The sequence below is a fragment of the Rousettus aegyptiacus genome, unplaced genomic scaffold (assembly GCF_014176215.1).
Source record: "Rousettus aegyptiacus isolate mRouAeg1 unplaced genomic scaffold, mRouAeg1.p scaffold_m13_p_7, whole genome shotgun sequence".
Classification (NCBI taxonomy): Eukaryota; Metazoa; Chordata; class Mammalia; order Chiroptera; family Pteropodidae; genus Rousettus; species Rousettus aegyptiacus.
In genome coordinates, this window is record NW_023416310.1 from 48278925 (window position 1) to 48295047 (window position 16123).

The 16123-nt window shown below is 46.5% G+C and overlaps 1 protein-coding gene across 7 annotated transcripts in view; it reads right to left on the reverse strand.

Annotated features, from left to right (window-relative positions):
- The window catches only part of SLC4A5 (solute carrier family 4 member 5), a 97326-nt gene that overhangs the window by 50695 nt on the left and 30508 nt on the right, over positions 1 to 16123 (reverse strand). For 6 of the 7 annotated variants that reach the window (XM_016130631.2, XM_016130628.2, XM_016130629.2 and 3 more), the window contains exon 4: positions 8501 to 8630. In XM_016130631.2, the coding sequence (XP_015986117.2) occupies positions 8501 to 8630 (130 nt within the window). Of the gene's footprint in view, positions 1 to 8500; positions 8631 to 12809; positions 12941 to 16123 lie in introns of those variants that run through there. The other variant, XM_036224430.1, reaches the window with a different exon arrangement.

The following is a 16123-nucleotide window of genomic DNA, read 5'->3' on the forward strand; positions in this document are numbered from 1 at the left end:
TCTATCTCTGTGGCCTCCCTGACTTTATTCTGTACTCTCCCATCCCCACCCCATCACTCATCACCCTAACACTTGACATCCATGCACTAGTTACAAAGTATGAAGACATGGTGTTTTTGCTTTCTGCCTAAGGCCCATTGGTAATACATTTTCTGACCCTAACAGATTCGTTTCTTAAAAGTAATATGAATGTGAGTGTTTTTTCCCATTATCTAGGAAAGCTATCTAACTTTATGTCGAGTCATATCAGGGACCTGAATTTTCTAGCAGAAACCAAAGGCGAGTGTGAATTCTCTTATGAGTCAATGAAGACTTTTCCTAGAGATATCTGAGAAACCATCAGATATTCCCATGGTTTAGTCTTTGACAGAGATGCTTTTTGATTTATGGAAAGAACGCTTTTCAATAGGGCACTTTCTAAGCAAATTCTTCCCCATTTCTATAATTTATTTGGCAAATTCTCACTACATATTGACAAGCACACGCATTAAAATATATATGTGAAATAATGCAATAAGTTATTTCTACAATTGATTAAAACTACACATATGGTGTGTATGTTAACAAACCAAACTTGACGGTGAATTTGAAAGACTGTAAAGTATAAAGGACTGAGTGGGTAAGCATAGGTCAAGGGTCAACAGGCAAAAGTTTAAAAGGTACCAGGAGGACCTAATGAGCAACAGAAAGCCCTCACAGGCCTCTCAGGGTATCTTATCTACCCCAGACCACATCCAAAAATCTGTCTTCTTATTGTCCCAGAGATGATTAGGTCCAAGGATATTAACTAATACCTATCGGGTTTATAGGGGTTGATGTATAAACCCATAGGCCAATTTATTTAATGATGAAATTTACAACAGATATAGGGGTTAGTTACATCTTACAGTCCTTGCATTCTCTCTTTATAGGAAGACCTCTAGAGAAAGTTAAATTATCAGAAAGATATAGAATCAAAATAAGGCACATTCAAATGTTTAATATACTCAGGATAAGATGTCTAGAATCCTTTGACTTTACAAATGAGATTTGCCTGGGACTGGGACCAGACAGGTGGGGGCCTCTTAGACTATTTGGAATTAACCTTCCAAGCTTCCATAGCTGACTAACTCTCTGTGATTGAAAGTCTTTCCTTGTGTTGGCCTAAGAGTCTCCTCTAAGAGCCTTCGATTATGCAGTCCAATCCGGGCACTACTGGAAAACTACTCAGAAAGTGCACCCAGTGGTCAGCTGAGCCTATGGTTCAAGCTCATGCATGCAGCGATGGTCTGTCCTGCGCCACATCATGTCTTCATTCAGGGGTGAGGGGGAGTCCACAGCTAAGTGAATGCCGCTTGTCTGTGTCCAAGAGGTGTTTGTAATTCTCCCATGGGACTGTCATCTACAGACTCATCAGTCTTCCGCAGAACCCGCTGGCACCTTCCCCTCACTGCCCATCAGGAGAGGCCCTCTCCTCCACTTGAATGCTGTCTCTTCCACTTCTGCTATTCAGGAGCTGCTTCAAAGGCCACCTCCTGCATGACAGAGCCTCCTCAGCTGGAAGAGATAACTCCTTCCTCTGACTCCCACTGCATTTTGTGTCCGTCATCACGTAGCACAATAATACCAAAATGGCTGAAGCTTACTGAGCACTTTCTATGTGTCAGGCACTATACTAAGACTTTACATGTATTGTCGCATTTAATCTTCAAATCTATCCCATAAGGTAGGTCATGGCTATTTTCATTGTACAGGTGAGGAATCCAAGATTCTTAGAGGATAAGGAACCTGCCCAAGGTCATGTAGTTTTAAGAGACAGGGTTTGAGGGCAAGTTTTTTGACTCCAGAGTTTTGTTCTCACCGCTTGACACATATTGCCCTGGGGTTCTCTGTTTATGTAAGCACATTCCTGTCTTTTACAGTGGATCAGGGGTCAAAAAACATGCCCTGTGCACTAAATGTAACAGCCTGTTTTCTTATGGCCGGTTAGTTGAGAATGGTTTTTACATTTTTAAAAGAGTATAAAAAAGGAGAAGGAAAGAGAAACAATAAATTATATATGAGCAAAAAGCTAAAATATTTACTATCTGGCCCTTGGAAGATGTTTGTTGACACCTGCACTAGGCACTTTGAGAACAGATTCATGTCTTACTCATTTAAATTCTCCTAAGGACCTAAAACCTAACATCCCCTGAAATGTTTTTAGAATGAAAAAAAGAAAGGCAAGGATAAGACATTTTCCAAGTTCTCCCAGACCCATAGGTTAGAGCTTCTAATTTTCTACTGCACTAGAGACTGATGTAGAGCTGCAGTGACATCAGTGAATGTCCATGTGCAAAGATAGGGTGTGATCTCTGAGGTGCTTGCCCGAGAGGGGGATGGGTTTGCAAAACATCACCTGTACTTCCATGAATGATATGAAAAATTCCGGAAGTTCTGGTTGGCATAAAAACTGCAACTGCAGCCAAAGAATAGATTACATATAGTGCGTATCTTCACTACTACATATGCCAAAAATGTACTCAGTGTATCTGTTCTGCTGCCATCCATGGGGATGTGCTCCCCAGGCTTTGGCCAGCCCTCCACATACCTCCCTGTAACTCTGATCTGGGTCATAATGATGAAACGACCAAAGTTGGGCAAATCAGACTCTCTTTGAAGATTTAGGAATTGGGGATGAGGAGCAGCCAGGCACTCTGGCACAGTCCTTTGTGCAGAGTAGATGTAAACATGGAGGCTAAGGAATGACTAAGGGCAAGAGTCTAAAGAAGATGCCCAGAGAGAGGGAGAGATCAGAAATGGAGAAAGAGGACAGCTTGGTTTCCCAGGTCCATCCCTTGAAAGGTCTGACTGTCCCTGGGTGCTGTGAGATCCCCCATATTCTGCTGATGCTCCCTCCTTTTGCATAAGTTAGCTTGAGTGCCTTCTGTTACTTGCAGGCTAAAATGTCCTGACAATGACAGTGGCATTTTAGTGTCCCTTGGGCATCATGCACAGGCCTGGCCAGCTCACTGGAGCTTATATTGTGGTCATTAAAGATGGGGTTCTTAGCACAAAGAACTGCTGCCAGAGGGTTTTCAGAGGGGAACATTCCTTCAGTATCTCTAGAATCTGATGGTTCTGATCCTAACAAGATGGGAGGCATAACTGCCAAAATCAACGTGTAGATCTTGCTTTGATCCTAAGTTGTACACATCGACAATAAAAAGATGTTTTTGAGTCACTAGGGGAAATTTGAATCTAGACCAGATATCTCACCATGCTAAGAAATTATTCTCAATTTTGTTAGGAGATACAATGGCATTGTGGTAGTGTTTACACTAAAATGTACTAAAATGTTTATAATGGTTGGGATTTAAAAAAAAATTCCAGCAAAAATAAACAATGAAACAAAATCTCTGAAAGGAAACAAAAAATAGTGGTGGAGAGAAATATTATTCATCGATGAAGGTGGGTGATGGCTATGTAAGAGTTCATTACACTATTCTCTCTATTTTTTATGTTTGAAATTTTCCATAATAAAAAATTAAATGTATATATGTATACAATTTATATAATAGATAGATAGTTAGATAGGTAGGCAGATAGATAGATAGATAGATAGATAGATAGATAGATAGATAGATAGATAGATAGATGATAGATCGATCGATCAGTGGGGATCTTGGCATGTAAGGTACTCTGATGGTAAGGTTTCTCCCCTCCTGACAACTGCAACTGTGGGACCTGTCCAAGCATGTCCTCTGTTCGGGGGAGGCGGTCCTGCTGGCTGACCAGCCAGCCTCCAAGGGCTCTGAGGAGCTGCCAGTCAGGCCCGGTAGAGTCCCTGACCTCTCTCCTACTTAACTAGCCTCCTACCATACCCCTTGACCAGCTAATCCAACCTACCATCCTGGCTGTGTACTGGTACTTCTCCAACCTGACTGCAGGCCCTTTGAAGGTGGCCCCTCCTGGTGTGCTAGGCCCCTTAGCTATGCTAACTGTAAGTGATTACCAAGTCCCTGAAGGAAGGAATTCGCCTAGCACAGCCCTCATTCTGTGTTCACACAGCTCAAAGGCGCGAGCACTGGCTGGAACCAGGGCTCTTGAGACCAGGGCAAACCTTGCCCACTTCTACCTGGGACTGGATCCAGGTTTTGATATGTATAAAATCACTTTTCTCTGTTTACTCAGCGTAAGCTTCAGGTTTCCTGTTTGACTAGTGGAGAGAGAAGGAAGGACCATGTTAGATATTGGATGTAAAGCTTGATGACAAATAGTGTGATTATTCAGACCAGGAGATAAGCATTAAGTCAAAGTCAAACAACCATAAAAGCTTTCTTCTGACCATGACCCTCCATGTGTGTCTCTACTGCAATAAAACAGGATGGCCACAGGCCTGGAGCTGCTTACGTACCTCAGGACCATTTCGCAATCTGCAACTCCTCCATTCAACTCTCCCACTCTCCCCACTCCTTAAACAAGAAGCCAGGCCGGAAGTCACCAGCACAGAACTCTCTCAACTCTGCTAAGAACCCCTAGACCTCGCTGCAGGGGCCCTGCCCTCTTCTCCTTCCTTCCTGTCACTGGGGAAAGGTGTGGGCCTTCTTGGCTGGGGAAGCCCCCAACCTGTGCCCATACAAGGTATAACACCAAGAGTTCCCCTAGTGTAAACTATAGACTTTGGTTAATAATGATATGTCAAGACACATTCAACAATAGTAATGAATGTGCCGCTCTCCTGGAGGATGTTGATAATGGGGGTGGCTGTGCGTGTTTAGGGCCCTGGGGGCACATGCAAACTCTTTACCCTCTGCTCAATTTTTCCGTGAATCTAAAACTGCTCAAAAAATATATTTTAAAAGAAAATAATATATTAAATTGCATGGTCAAAAGAATGAATGTCTCAATCGACCTCTTCTGTATGTCCCCACCGCCAACATCTGGGGCCAGGGGCTCATCATCTTTCAACCAGGACCATTCTCCTACCTGGCCCAGTCTTGCCTCCTTTCATACATTCTCCACATCGAAGCTAGAGTGATCTTTCTCAAATAGACAATCCCGTCCCACCCCTCCTCCAAATTCGTCACTGGTCCTCTGAAACTCTCGGTATCAGGTTTGAACTCCACAACACGGCCTGCACAGGACCTGCCGCTCCCAGCCCCTCACTCCACAGTCCAGCCACAGGGAACTTCTGCTCCTTCCACTGTGTGTTTGTTTTCACTATTCCAGGGTTTCTTTCCTCTTCTGCACCCTCTCCACCTTTCAGGTCTCAGTGTAAACACCTCTTCCTCCTACACATCTTCCTTGATCCCTCTTGTTTGGTCTTGTGCTGCTGGGCTTTGATTTCCCCAAAACCAAATGCCCAATTATTCACTTCTGTGCCTCATTAGACTAAGAGCAGGGGTAGCATCTGCTGTGTTTATTTTTGTATCTCCAGCACCTGGCTCAGAGCTTACAAATAGTAAACTCTTAGTAAATATTAGTTGAATGAATGAATGAGGTTTGTTAACTTCTGTGCTAAGAGCTTCAGCTTCCTACTCTGCTTTATACAGAGAGTGGTCAGCTCTAGCCCCAGGTGGGTGGTGAGACGGAGGCTGGGGGTGCGTTCTGCCCCAGAGTAGAAGCAGAATTGATGCTAGGAGGGCAACCTATAAGAGCTTATGCGGGAGTAGTTTCAGACTGAGACAGGCTTCCTCTCCATTACATGCAGAGTGAAAAAGCACGTCCACCTACGTGCCAAGAGCCCTTTAGGGCTTTTGAAAATGTCCTGATCTGGTTTGACCCAATTAAGCTGACCCATTTCTTCTGCCCCTCTTTCTGTCCTTTCCCAGTCATTGCAAGAATGTTCTCAGGATACGTGTCTCATAAAAACTTTCTGGCAAGTTCATGCTTTTGGTCTTCTGAGTTGAGATCAGAGGCAGCTCGGATTTGAAACTCACTTGCAGAGCTCTTGGAAGGCTCTTAACTCTGGATATTTTTGAGTAACCCCAAAGGGCCCTCCATATTTGGGCAGGTTCCAGCTAAGGTCATTCTCCTTCTCTCCCTGTCCTTGCATCCAGGCAGACTTGGGCTTGAGAAGGGTGGGAATTCTGGGCGAATCATTTGCTTCCCCCACCCCACCTGACCCAACCCTCCCTTTCGGCAAGGTCAGTCAGTATCAGCAGCCAGCTGCATTTCCCTCCCGGGAAAGCTAAAAAGACAGAGTTAATAAAAATCTATCTCATTAACGGCCTGACCTACCAGCATTGATCACATTAGAAATGACGCCTGCACACACAGTCCCCATTATGCACAGAGGGGCAAGGCTCAGAGGAGCTCAAGCAGACATTTAAATCTGTCCCAGTCCAGCGGTGACTCCTTCTCTGAGGGCCCGAAATATCCCCCAAACTAATAACCGGCGACAAAGCACTGCCAGTGAAAATTCCTTGAGGATTTGAGATTTTCACTCTGCTAATCTCCTGACTCAATAAAGTAAACACTCCTGCAGCAAATTAAATACTTTTATTAAAGGGTTTCCGCCCCCATTCTCTTTGATGTGGGTATAGGCCTGCAACCCTCCCAGGGCCTGAGTGTCCATGTGAGAGGTTGACCCTCCTCCCTACCATTTTCTCCTGTTACTCCAAGGAGGCCCAGAACCCACTAGGATTTGCTCATTCTTGGATTCTGGAAACTTCTGAGACCTCTGACTTCCCTGAAGAGATCCCATAGCCTGTTGGCTGAGAAAACTGTGTCTAATTCTTTTGTGGAACTGACAGGCCCTAAGCAGCTCTACTGCCCCAGTCTGCCCGAAGGGGCTCCCAGTACCTCTGCCCAGGCCAAGGTGGGCTTACTGGCCAATGGTCAAACACTTCCTCTGGCCTCTGGTCATACCTCCAATGGTTGGCCGGAAACCAGATGGAGTTAGCTGGAGAGACTAAAGAAGGCTGGGGTAGAGAAAGGAAACCTGGGTGCAGAGGTCCTGAGCTCCTCTCCTCCCATTGTTTCCTACCCCTAGGTCGTCCATCAAGCATCTCCTCTCTCAGATCTGCCTGGAATTGGGCTCAACCATTTTAACCTCTTCTAGCCACCACTTTTCTCTCACTATTGGTTTGAGGGCCACTCAGTTTATGTTGAGGCCCTTCCAGGGTCTCCTCAGATGCCATCCTCAGAAAGGCTACCTTGTGGGAAAACCCACCAGCTTGCAGATGGTAACTGTCAGGCCCCTTTATGTTTCAGGAGACACCTCTTTCTAGAAACCTCGTCTATAGTTTATCAGTTTCACTGTGGGGTCTATAGTGTGGAAGACTTAATGGACCCACTGTCAGAAAGGCTAGAAAGTGGGTATTTTATCTATGGACCATCAGGTCTCTGAGGGCCCTAAGGCCTTCTTAGCGAGGGCTCTGTGGCTAGGTGTGACAGGCTCTCATGCAAGGTCTGGCTCTGAGGCTGGTGGGGAAGGGAAGACGCCAGGCCATGGTTGGGGGCAGCCGTCAACCCTGGGTGCTGTGTGGCCCCAGGGAGAGTCAGTCCTGGGCACAACTAGTCCATGCATTCTCAGCTGGGGCAATATCAGTCCCGACTGGGCAACAGTTGGTTCTTGGGGGATTAAATAAGTTTTAGATATTACAACGGTTTGTGGCCCTCCAAGCTCAGCTCTACCTGACAAAATCTTATTTCTTAGTATTTAATTTCTCTCATTAGAAATAGACTCTAACTTAATAAAGTTAACATAAATTAAATTTTTCTCAGGGTGGGTGATGTTAATAGGAAAACAAGGTTGAGAAACGTCGGTATGGTTTGTCTCCCAGAGTCTCTCAACTTCCCTCCCAGGGTCCGTCCTTCTCCTCTCACCAGCCCCCCTACCGCCTCCTATCAAATTCTCCTCCTCCTTGGACTCTTGGCAGCATTCGGCACTGCTGACCAGTCCAGTTCAGTTCAGAGGTCACTCTGTCCCAGGCACTACTCCTTACCCCTCTGGGCTCCCGTGACTTCACTCCGTGGTTCCCCTCCAGGCGTCTGGCTCTCTTTTTCCTTCTACTGCCCCACGGACACAGCTCTCTGGTCTCCACGCCTGCATTCATGGCTCTGCTATACTTGTCCTGCCCCAAACTCCACCGAGGCCCTTTGCTTCAGGAGCCCACTGACCACTCCATCTGGATTCTTCCTGCCACACAGCCTCTCCCTCCCCGTCTGCCCCAGCTGGCTTGGTGCTTCCCCTTCTCCTACAGAATTTAGTTTGAACCATTCAAAGTAAAAGAATACATGGCCTTGTATTATTCTCTCATGGTCTCATGGATGTCTGTTCTATCTTCCCCCTTGGATTTCAGTTTCTTCGAGGATAAGGACAAAGTCATAAGTTTCCATTTTCTCTTTAGTGTCCAACCCAGTTTGGATACCAAGAAGTGCTGATGAGAAAGGTCTTTAGGGGCCAGGAAGTACCCTGGCAGAACTCAGAGTATGATATGCCACTGGTTGATAATCCTCCCAACAGCTCAGCCTGGCCCTGGGCAGATGGCAGTGGGAAACCCCCTTCTACCTCCCACCTGGGGCTCTGCCTCACCTGGCCGATTCCTTCCACTCCATCTGGTCTCCATCATGCTGTAGAGTGTCCATCTCTGTGAAGAGAGTGGGATTGGGAGCCTCATCTTCCTCCCCCAGGATGTCCTGGAGCTGCTCAGCAGCTGGGGACCCTGCAAAAGGAGGATAGCAGGGTCTGCTGAGTGCCTTGTGGGAGGTGTAAGGCTGCAAGACTCATTGAAATGGAGCAGCAGCCAAATGCAAGGAAATGTATTTCCTAATTCAGTAAAACTAAGTCCAGCTTCTGGGCAAAGCTGGATTCAAGCCTCTGTGGGTTGGATGTGGGTGAGATATTCTTTGAGATAGCAGAGATGAAAGGATTTAGTCTGCATTCAAACTCCAGGGACTTGCAGCTGACAATGAAGAAAGATGGAAAATGGCCAACCCCAGGGCAGCAGCAAGGACAGGAACAGAATAGAAAAATAAAGTGAGAAAAACTCTGACCCAACTTCTGTATAACAAACTCAGAAGGATTCTTTTCCCACTGGGCCCCAAACCAGTCAACTCTCAACATTGGCCTTTAAGGGGCAGATAGCCATGTGAAAGGACACGCTCATACCAGTGTGTCGTGTGGGCCCACCTTCGCCATGGGCACAATGACAGCCTGTTCTTGAGCTCCTGGTCTGCTTTCTCAACTGCCCACTGGATGTCACCACCTCCTGGGTGTGTCTCAGGCACCTCAAAAGTTAGCATTCAGACATTGAACACAGACTCCTCTCCAAACATGCTTCTTCTGTTTCCTTCCATCCTTCCTTCCTTCCTTCCTTCCTTCCTTCCTTCCTTCCTTCCTTCCTTCCTTCCTTCCTCCTTCCTTCCTTCCTCTCTATATTTAATGTGTTAGGCATTGTTCTAGATAGTAGAAAACAAATTTGTGCAGCCCATATATCTTTGCTCTCTTAAACGTCTGTTCTAGTAGAAGAGACAGACCATAAACAAGTAAACAAATCATAAACAATTATGTCAGGCAGTAATAAGTATTCTGAATAAAATAAAATAAAATAAAATAAAATAAAATAAAATAAAATAAAATAATAAAGAATGAACAGGGAGCTACATTAGATAACATGGTCAAGAGAGGTCACTCTGAGGAGGGTATATTTGAATTGTGATGTGAAGACAGGAAGGAGTCACCTGTGCATACCTAGAAGAAGAAGTTCCAGTATTCCAAAGACCCTGGGGTGGGGGGAATGTGCTGGTCAGTGTGTCTAGAGCATGGTGAACAAGAGAAAGAGTTATGACATGATGTTGAATGCCTTGGTTAAAGGCATAAGTGCCATACGACTACACAGGTTAGACACCAGGTGTCATCCTCACCTCGCCTCTTTCTCTCACCTCCACCCAGATTGAAAGTTTTCAAGAATACATTCCCTCCTCGCCAATCCCATTGTCCCTGCCCTGGTTCAGTCTCTCACCGACTGCCTCCTGGGCTTCACCAAGTCTTCCCTTCCTCCAAACCTCCTCCATCCCCTCAGCGTATCACCACCTTTGGCCTTCGTGTATTTCTGCATGGACCCCCAATGGTCAATGATTTCAATCTCTCTTTTATCATGACTTCCACTCTATTACTTCTTGACTTCTCAATAAAACCAGCTAATCAATGTTCAAACAAGAATTCACTGGCCTAGTCTTCATCTCTGCCAGTGTGTCCTGGGGGTACAGGGAAAGGCAGTGGGGTACGGTGGTATAGCAGAGTCAGGGTACTTTCGATCTAGCTAGATATGGGTATGAATCTCAGAGTTGCCACTTATTTACCAGTGAAGTCTAAATGAACGGGGCTGTTGGGAGGAATAAATCAGATGAGGAGAATAAGACACCGTTCACAGGGCCTGTAATGTAACAGGTGCTGATCTCTTTCACCAGCAACTCCACCCGCAGGCTCACTGAGCCCCGCTGATGCAGGTAGAAGGTTTTGCAAATAGAGGGTTTTCACTCTAGTAGGTTTCAGAAGTGCAGCCACCTTCCACTCACCCTCGTCAGCACCCTTTCCCATGTCCCTCAGTGCCGCTTCTGACCTTTGCTCCCCTCTTCAGGCCTCTTCAACCGTCTCCTGTCCTACTTCGTTAATAAAATACAGGCCTACGGGTATGAAATCCATCCTCTTCCTCCTTTCCAGTCCTTCTATTCCTTACCACTGTTGCATTCCATCTTTGAACAAAGGAGTCCTGCCTCCAGCTTAATCTCTGGCACCATCCATTCCCTTCCGTTGGATCCTTATTTCATCGACTAGCTTTTCCTTACCGAGGTCCTCAATTTCTCTCCCTCCACCCACTTTTGCCAGCCTATAAATAGCTCTTCTTACCCTAAAGCACCCTTCCCCGACCCTGCCTGCTTCCAAACTCTCCTGCTCTCCTTTCCCGCCAACTTCTGGAAGGAGTGCCACACTTGTCTCCACTTCCTCCTTACCCAATCACTTTCCAACCTGCTGCAGTGGTTCAGCCCCACCACAGGAAATGACGAAGGCAGAGATTTCAAAGTGACAGCTCGAAGATGTGTTTAATTCAGCCTTCATAGAACATAAAAGTTTTTGAAATTGTCGCTAGCACAAAGAATTGTGAGATCTCATATAAAAATCAAAAAATTTGACTTTTTTTGGAAACTTAGATGCTCTGATGACTGTGCCAACATTTCTGCTTGGCAACAACCAGTTAGAGTGATGGCTGCCTTCTGTACTTGGGCACACGCATGTCAGTTTGCCACAGTCCCCACCACTCCCAACATGCCCTGCTAATCTCATTTATGTGATGCACCTGAGTTTACAACCCCACTCTCAGATCTCTCTTGTTATCTTTATTCTGAAACCAATATGTTAATAAAATCAATCAAACCAACAGCATTGTGAAGCCATCGTCTGGCTTGTCCCTTGGAACTGAAATGCTGCTCTCGGCTTTCATAACACAGCACTTTCTTGATATTTTTTCCTATCTCTTTGAGGACTCCTTCTCAATATCCTTCCCTGGCCCCTCCCACCGTCTCACTTAAATCTTGTTTGTCGCAGGTCACCCTTGTCTGTATCGATTATTTCCAACTGCCGACTGGACTGCTCCATCTGGGAATTCTGCAGTCTTCTTGAGTCAACCTCAACATATTTAAAACAGCTTATATTCTTCCAACATCCCAACACTGCCCTCCTCTGTTTTGGTTAATAGTACCCCTACAGAGCCATCCAGATGAGAAATGTTGGACTTACTCTAGAAGCCTCCTTCTTTTTTATCATCCACGTCCAATCAGATACTGACTTATTTCATTTACTTCCTAGATATTTTTAGCTCTGTCTCTTTTTCCCCATTCTCTGCCACCATCTTGGTTCAGGTTCTCCTCATCTCTTGTTTCGATCACTGCAATAACCACCTACTGCTCCCATTGTCTCTGGTTGCCCCATCCAGCCCCATCCTCTATGTAGCAACAGAGTATGCTTTTTAACATTTCAAACATGTTCATGTGGCAGATTCCTGGGAGTCATGGTGCTCTTTTGGCAGTACCATGAGTTAGAAATATGAGTTAGAAATAGTTCTACTAGCAGAAAATACTATTAATTTACTGTATATAGCTTGATGGACCTCATTTATTTAAATAAATTTTATTTTAGAATTTTATTATTACTTTAAACTTAACATTCTTTTTGTTGGCTTATTAATTGCTCATACTTGCTAGCAGATGTCAGAGGTTTAAGGAAATTTTATAGAAGAAAAACTAATAACCGAACAAATAACCTTATTATTTTTTTCTTTAAATGGGGAGAAAGAAGACTGACTACTTGATTCTGAGAGGGCACACTAAATTTCCACGTGGTCAGAGTTCAAGAACTACTTTTCTAAAACATAGATTTGATCATGTTACTCTCTAGGTGAAAAACCTTAAATGGCTCTCAATTACCTAAAGCCTAGGGCCTATGACATTGTTCAGAATATCCCTTGTGATTTAGCCCTAACTTGCCTTACCAATATCTGTCATGTCCCTCAACCAGATGCCCTGGACCACAGCCACCTGAACCCCAGCTACCCTCAACCCTACTCACCCTTGACCCTGGCTATCCTTGACCTCAGACACCTGGACCCCAGACACCCTTGACCCCAGATTCTCTAGACCCCAGCCATCCTTGACCGCACATGCCCTGGACCCCTGCCACATTAGACCACACACAGTTCTCTAAAGAAGAGGGTACACCATTCCCCGAGTCTGGAATCTACTTCCCCTTTGAGGCCATCTAAGAAGGCAAATAAATGAAGTAGTCATGAAGAGATGAGACAGGGAAGAGAGCAGGATCCCTGAACCAGCCCTGTCTGGGGCATTACCTGCTCCCTGGAATAGCTGAGTGCTGGGGTCTCCGGCTGTTGGCACTGCCTCTGGCCCCAGCCTGTTTCTGCGGCTTCCACCCTGGCCGCTGCCCCCACACGTCCTCTTCCTGGCCGGACACAACAAACTCACTTTTGTTTCCAGTTAAGCACCAGGAGAGGCGTGGGGTAAGAAGAGGGAGAAGGGGCGGGAGGAAAGAGGGAGGGGGGGGAGAGAGAGAGAGAGAGAGAGAAGGAAATATATGAATGACTGGGAGGTTGAGGGAGAGGGCTATATGTGAGAGAGAAAAGAGATATAGTGTGAGAGGGATTGTGTATATAAGAGAGAAAAACTATATTGAACGTGTATCAAAAATACTGTTAGTATGAGAGAATTATGTATGATTGTGTGTGCGTGTGTGGAGAGAGAGAGAGATTGAGATTGATTCTCAGATGCACTGAGAAGAGCAGCGAAACCTCCAGCAGCCAGTCCCCACGGCAACAGGGACAGTGGCAGCTAAGGACTGTGAGGGGGCCGGCAGAACTGCCTCTTTCCCCCTCCCCGATGAGCCCTTCCCTCGATGCCTAGGGGCCCAGGCACCTCTCCTCGGACCCCTTTATAAAGACAGAGGTAGGATTTGCCTTGAAACTCCCCAGGGCCCCCTTAAGAGCTTTGGCCCAGCAGGTGACCTGGCTGGAGGCCTGGTAGGACAGGTACCTCATCCACCTGCCTTCCTTCCTGTGGAGGGGGGGTTGTTGCGGGAAAGTTGCTGTGGGGTCTCGCATTTCACAGCAACCAGGCTCAGTCACTAATGCTCCATGGAGCTGGTTTCTCTCCTTCCCCAACTTTAAACCCAAACTCCTGATTCTCTCCCTCTTTGTCTACTTCTAAGACAAAGTCCCAAACGTCATCACTCAGTAGGTGTTTTCTGAGAGTCCGTGGACAGTGGGAACTGGCCACTTCAGGGTGTGTGGTGAATCTCACCCGGGAATTATTTGCTCTGCCGAGAAACTCCTAATCTCCTGGGTTCAGTTCAGCAAGCGCTTATTGAGTACTTAGAATGTGCCAAGGTTGACTAGAGGTCACTGAGCGGCTGCTGCTCCAAGAAGCTCTGAACCCTGAATTCACTCAGGCTTAGAGCTAGAAGGGAGCTTAGCGATCATCCAGTCCAAACCCTTCATTTCACGGATGAGAAACCTGAGACCAGTTTACACCACAGAAAGCCCCAGGTTCAGGGAACCTGGTGGAGGGGGAAGTCTGCTGACATCCTCCACCCACACCGCCCCACTGGCTGGCTCCACTTAAACCACTTTCATGCCTGAGGCTCGAGGATCGAGTATGGTGCTTTAACAGCACCAGAGGGTCAGCAGTGTGGTTTTTGTGCATAATCCAAGCAAATGGCACCATCGAGGAGTTCCTGGCTTGGTGAGCTCCTCAGCAGGCAGGACCATGAGGGGGATGGGCCTCTCTGAGGGTCCCAGGCCGTATAGCTCACACTGCGCTGTGGCTGAAGTTGGCCCAGCTCCTTCTGAGCACCACTGGGCAGCTCAGTGACATACCACACTGAGTCAGGGGCTGTGGGTGACCTTAACACCCAGAGAAGCACCCGAAGAGAGATCACCAAGGATCCAGAGGTCTCTCTCTCTATTCATGTGGTGCTTTCAGAGCCCAGAACTGGGTTCAACACCTGACTCTGTTTATTTTTAGCAGTAAGATCCTGGCAAGGCATTAAACTCTCTGAGCCCGAGTTTTCCCATTTATAAAGTGGAAATTTTCACACCTGCCTTACTACGTTGTGGTGGCCATTAAGATAATATATGTGACATGGCTGTCGTAGTGCTTAGCATATACCAGTCACCCAATTAATATCACCATTTTTATTGCTGCCAACAGGTGACACCATCTTCCCTCATCACTCATCACCAGCTTGGCCCTTCTAAACATTCCAAGGGCTCAATCCTTTTCAGCTTCCAAGTGCCCACGCTCCCATGGTGCTTCCCTAGCCTTCCACCCTGAGGCCTCTTCCTTCCCTCTGCTCCCCGCTCCTGCCCAGGGGAGGTTTAACACCCCACATGCTGGGCTGCTGGATCAGGTAGCTCTAATGCACCGCGAGCCCCCATGCGTGCAGCATGTCAGAAGTTAATCCATGTGATGGGAAATGCCACAGATAACAGCCCTTCTGGTCAATAGCTCACAAGATGTACAGTGACACTCAGCTGTAGGAATGGACTCAACTAGCAGTCATTTGCTGGGAAAATCACAGCCTCTGTGGGAACGAACTTCAGGAAGCACACTAAAATAAGCAACCGTAATCGGTCTCTTACTGGGTGGGGATTGTCCAGTCATTGGATGAGTAAAGCACCAAATGGCCTATTGGACTGTGAACTGGCAAGCTTTCAACTTTTAATAAAGACCTAAGAGGCATTTAGGACCATCAGGAAGTCAGTATGAGGACTTAGTTCTTGGGTCTTTGGCTCTGGGCCATCTGTTTAGAGGCTCTCCCTCTCAGGCTCCACGTAAATTGTTAGCCAGCCATCTTGGTGAGGTCAGTGCCTGTCACATTAGGCTGCTGGCCCCCATCACAGGGCTCACACAGAATGAGCACTCGATAAATATTGGCTGGGCAAATGAATTTTACTGATTAACACTCATGAGCTTATCAGCTGGGATTAAGCTCAGCAAAAAAAAAAAAAAAGAAAGAAAAAAGAAAAAAAAGAGCTAAGAACAAGTAAATGGAGCTGGGGGCATAGCTGGGTGGGGACTTCGGGTAGCTCAAGGCCAACGAGTGTTGGAAAGTAGGAGATGGACCCGAGGATTCTAAAGTCATGTTTGCAATTGCGTGAAGTTGGTCTTGAGAGGGGACTTGAAGGCCCCAAGTTTTAGTTTCATGGGCAGTAAAATTTTTTTTCTAGAAAGCTGTCCATAAACTCCAAAAGTGTTTGCTGAGAGAGGAGGAGGAGAGGATCTGTCCACTTGCAGTGTTTATGGGGGCCCCTCCAGTTATAGGTAGCTTTGGGGATGTCAGCCCAGCACATACCCCTCTTCCCAAATGGACAACCCTCTGGCAGCAGTGTTTGTGGAATGTGCGACTTGCGTCCCTTGGCTATAGTTAATTGGACCAAGAACTGTTCTTTGGACACCTGACTCAAGCTGGAAATTTTGAATTAGTTTTCTGAGATAGCTGGGCCTTTCCTGATGGTTTCTGGAAGGGAGAGCATGTAAACAGAAAGCTGAGGGCACAGAGAGGCAGAAACAGCTGCAGAGAGAGAGGGCAATGAAGCAGGTCTACAGGAGAAGCCTGGGAAAGAGGCCATGCTGTCCCAGAGATGTGAAT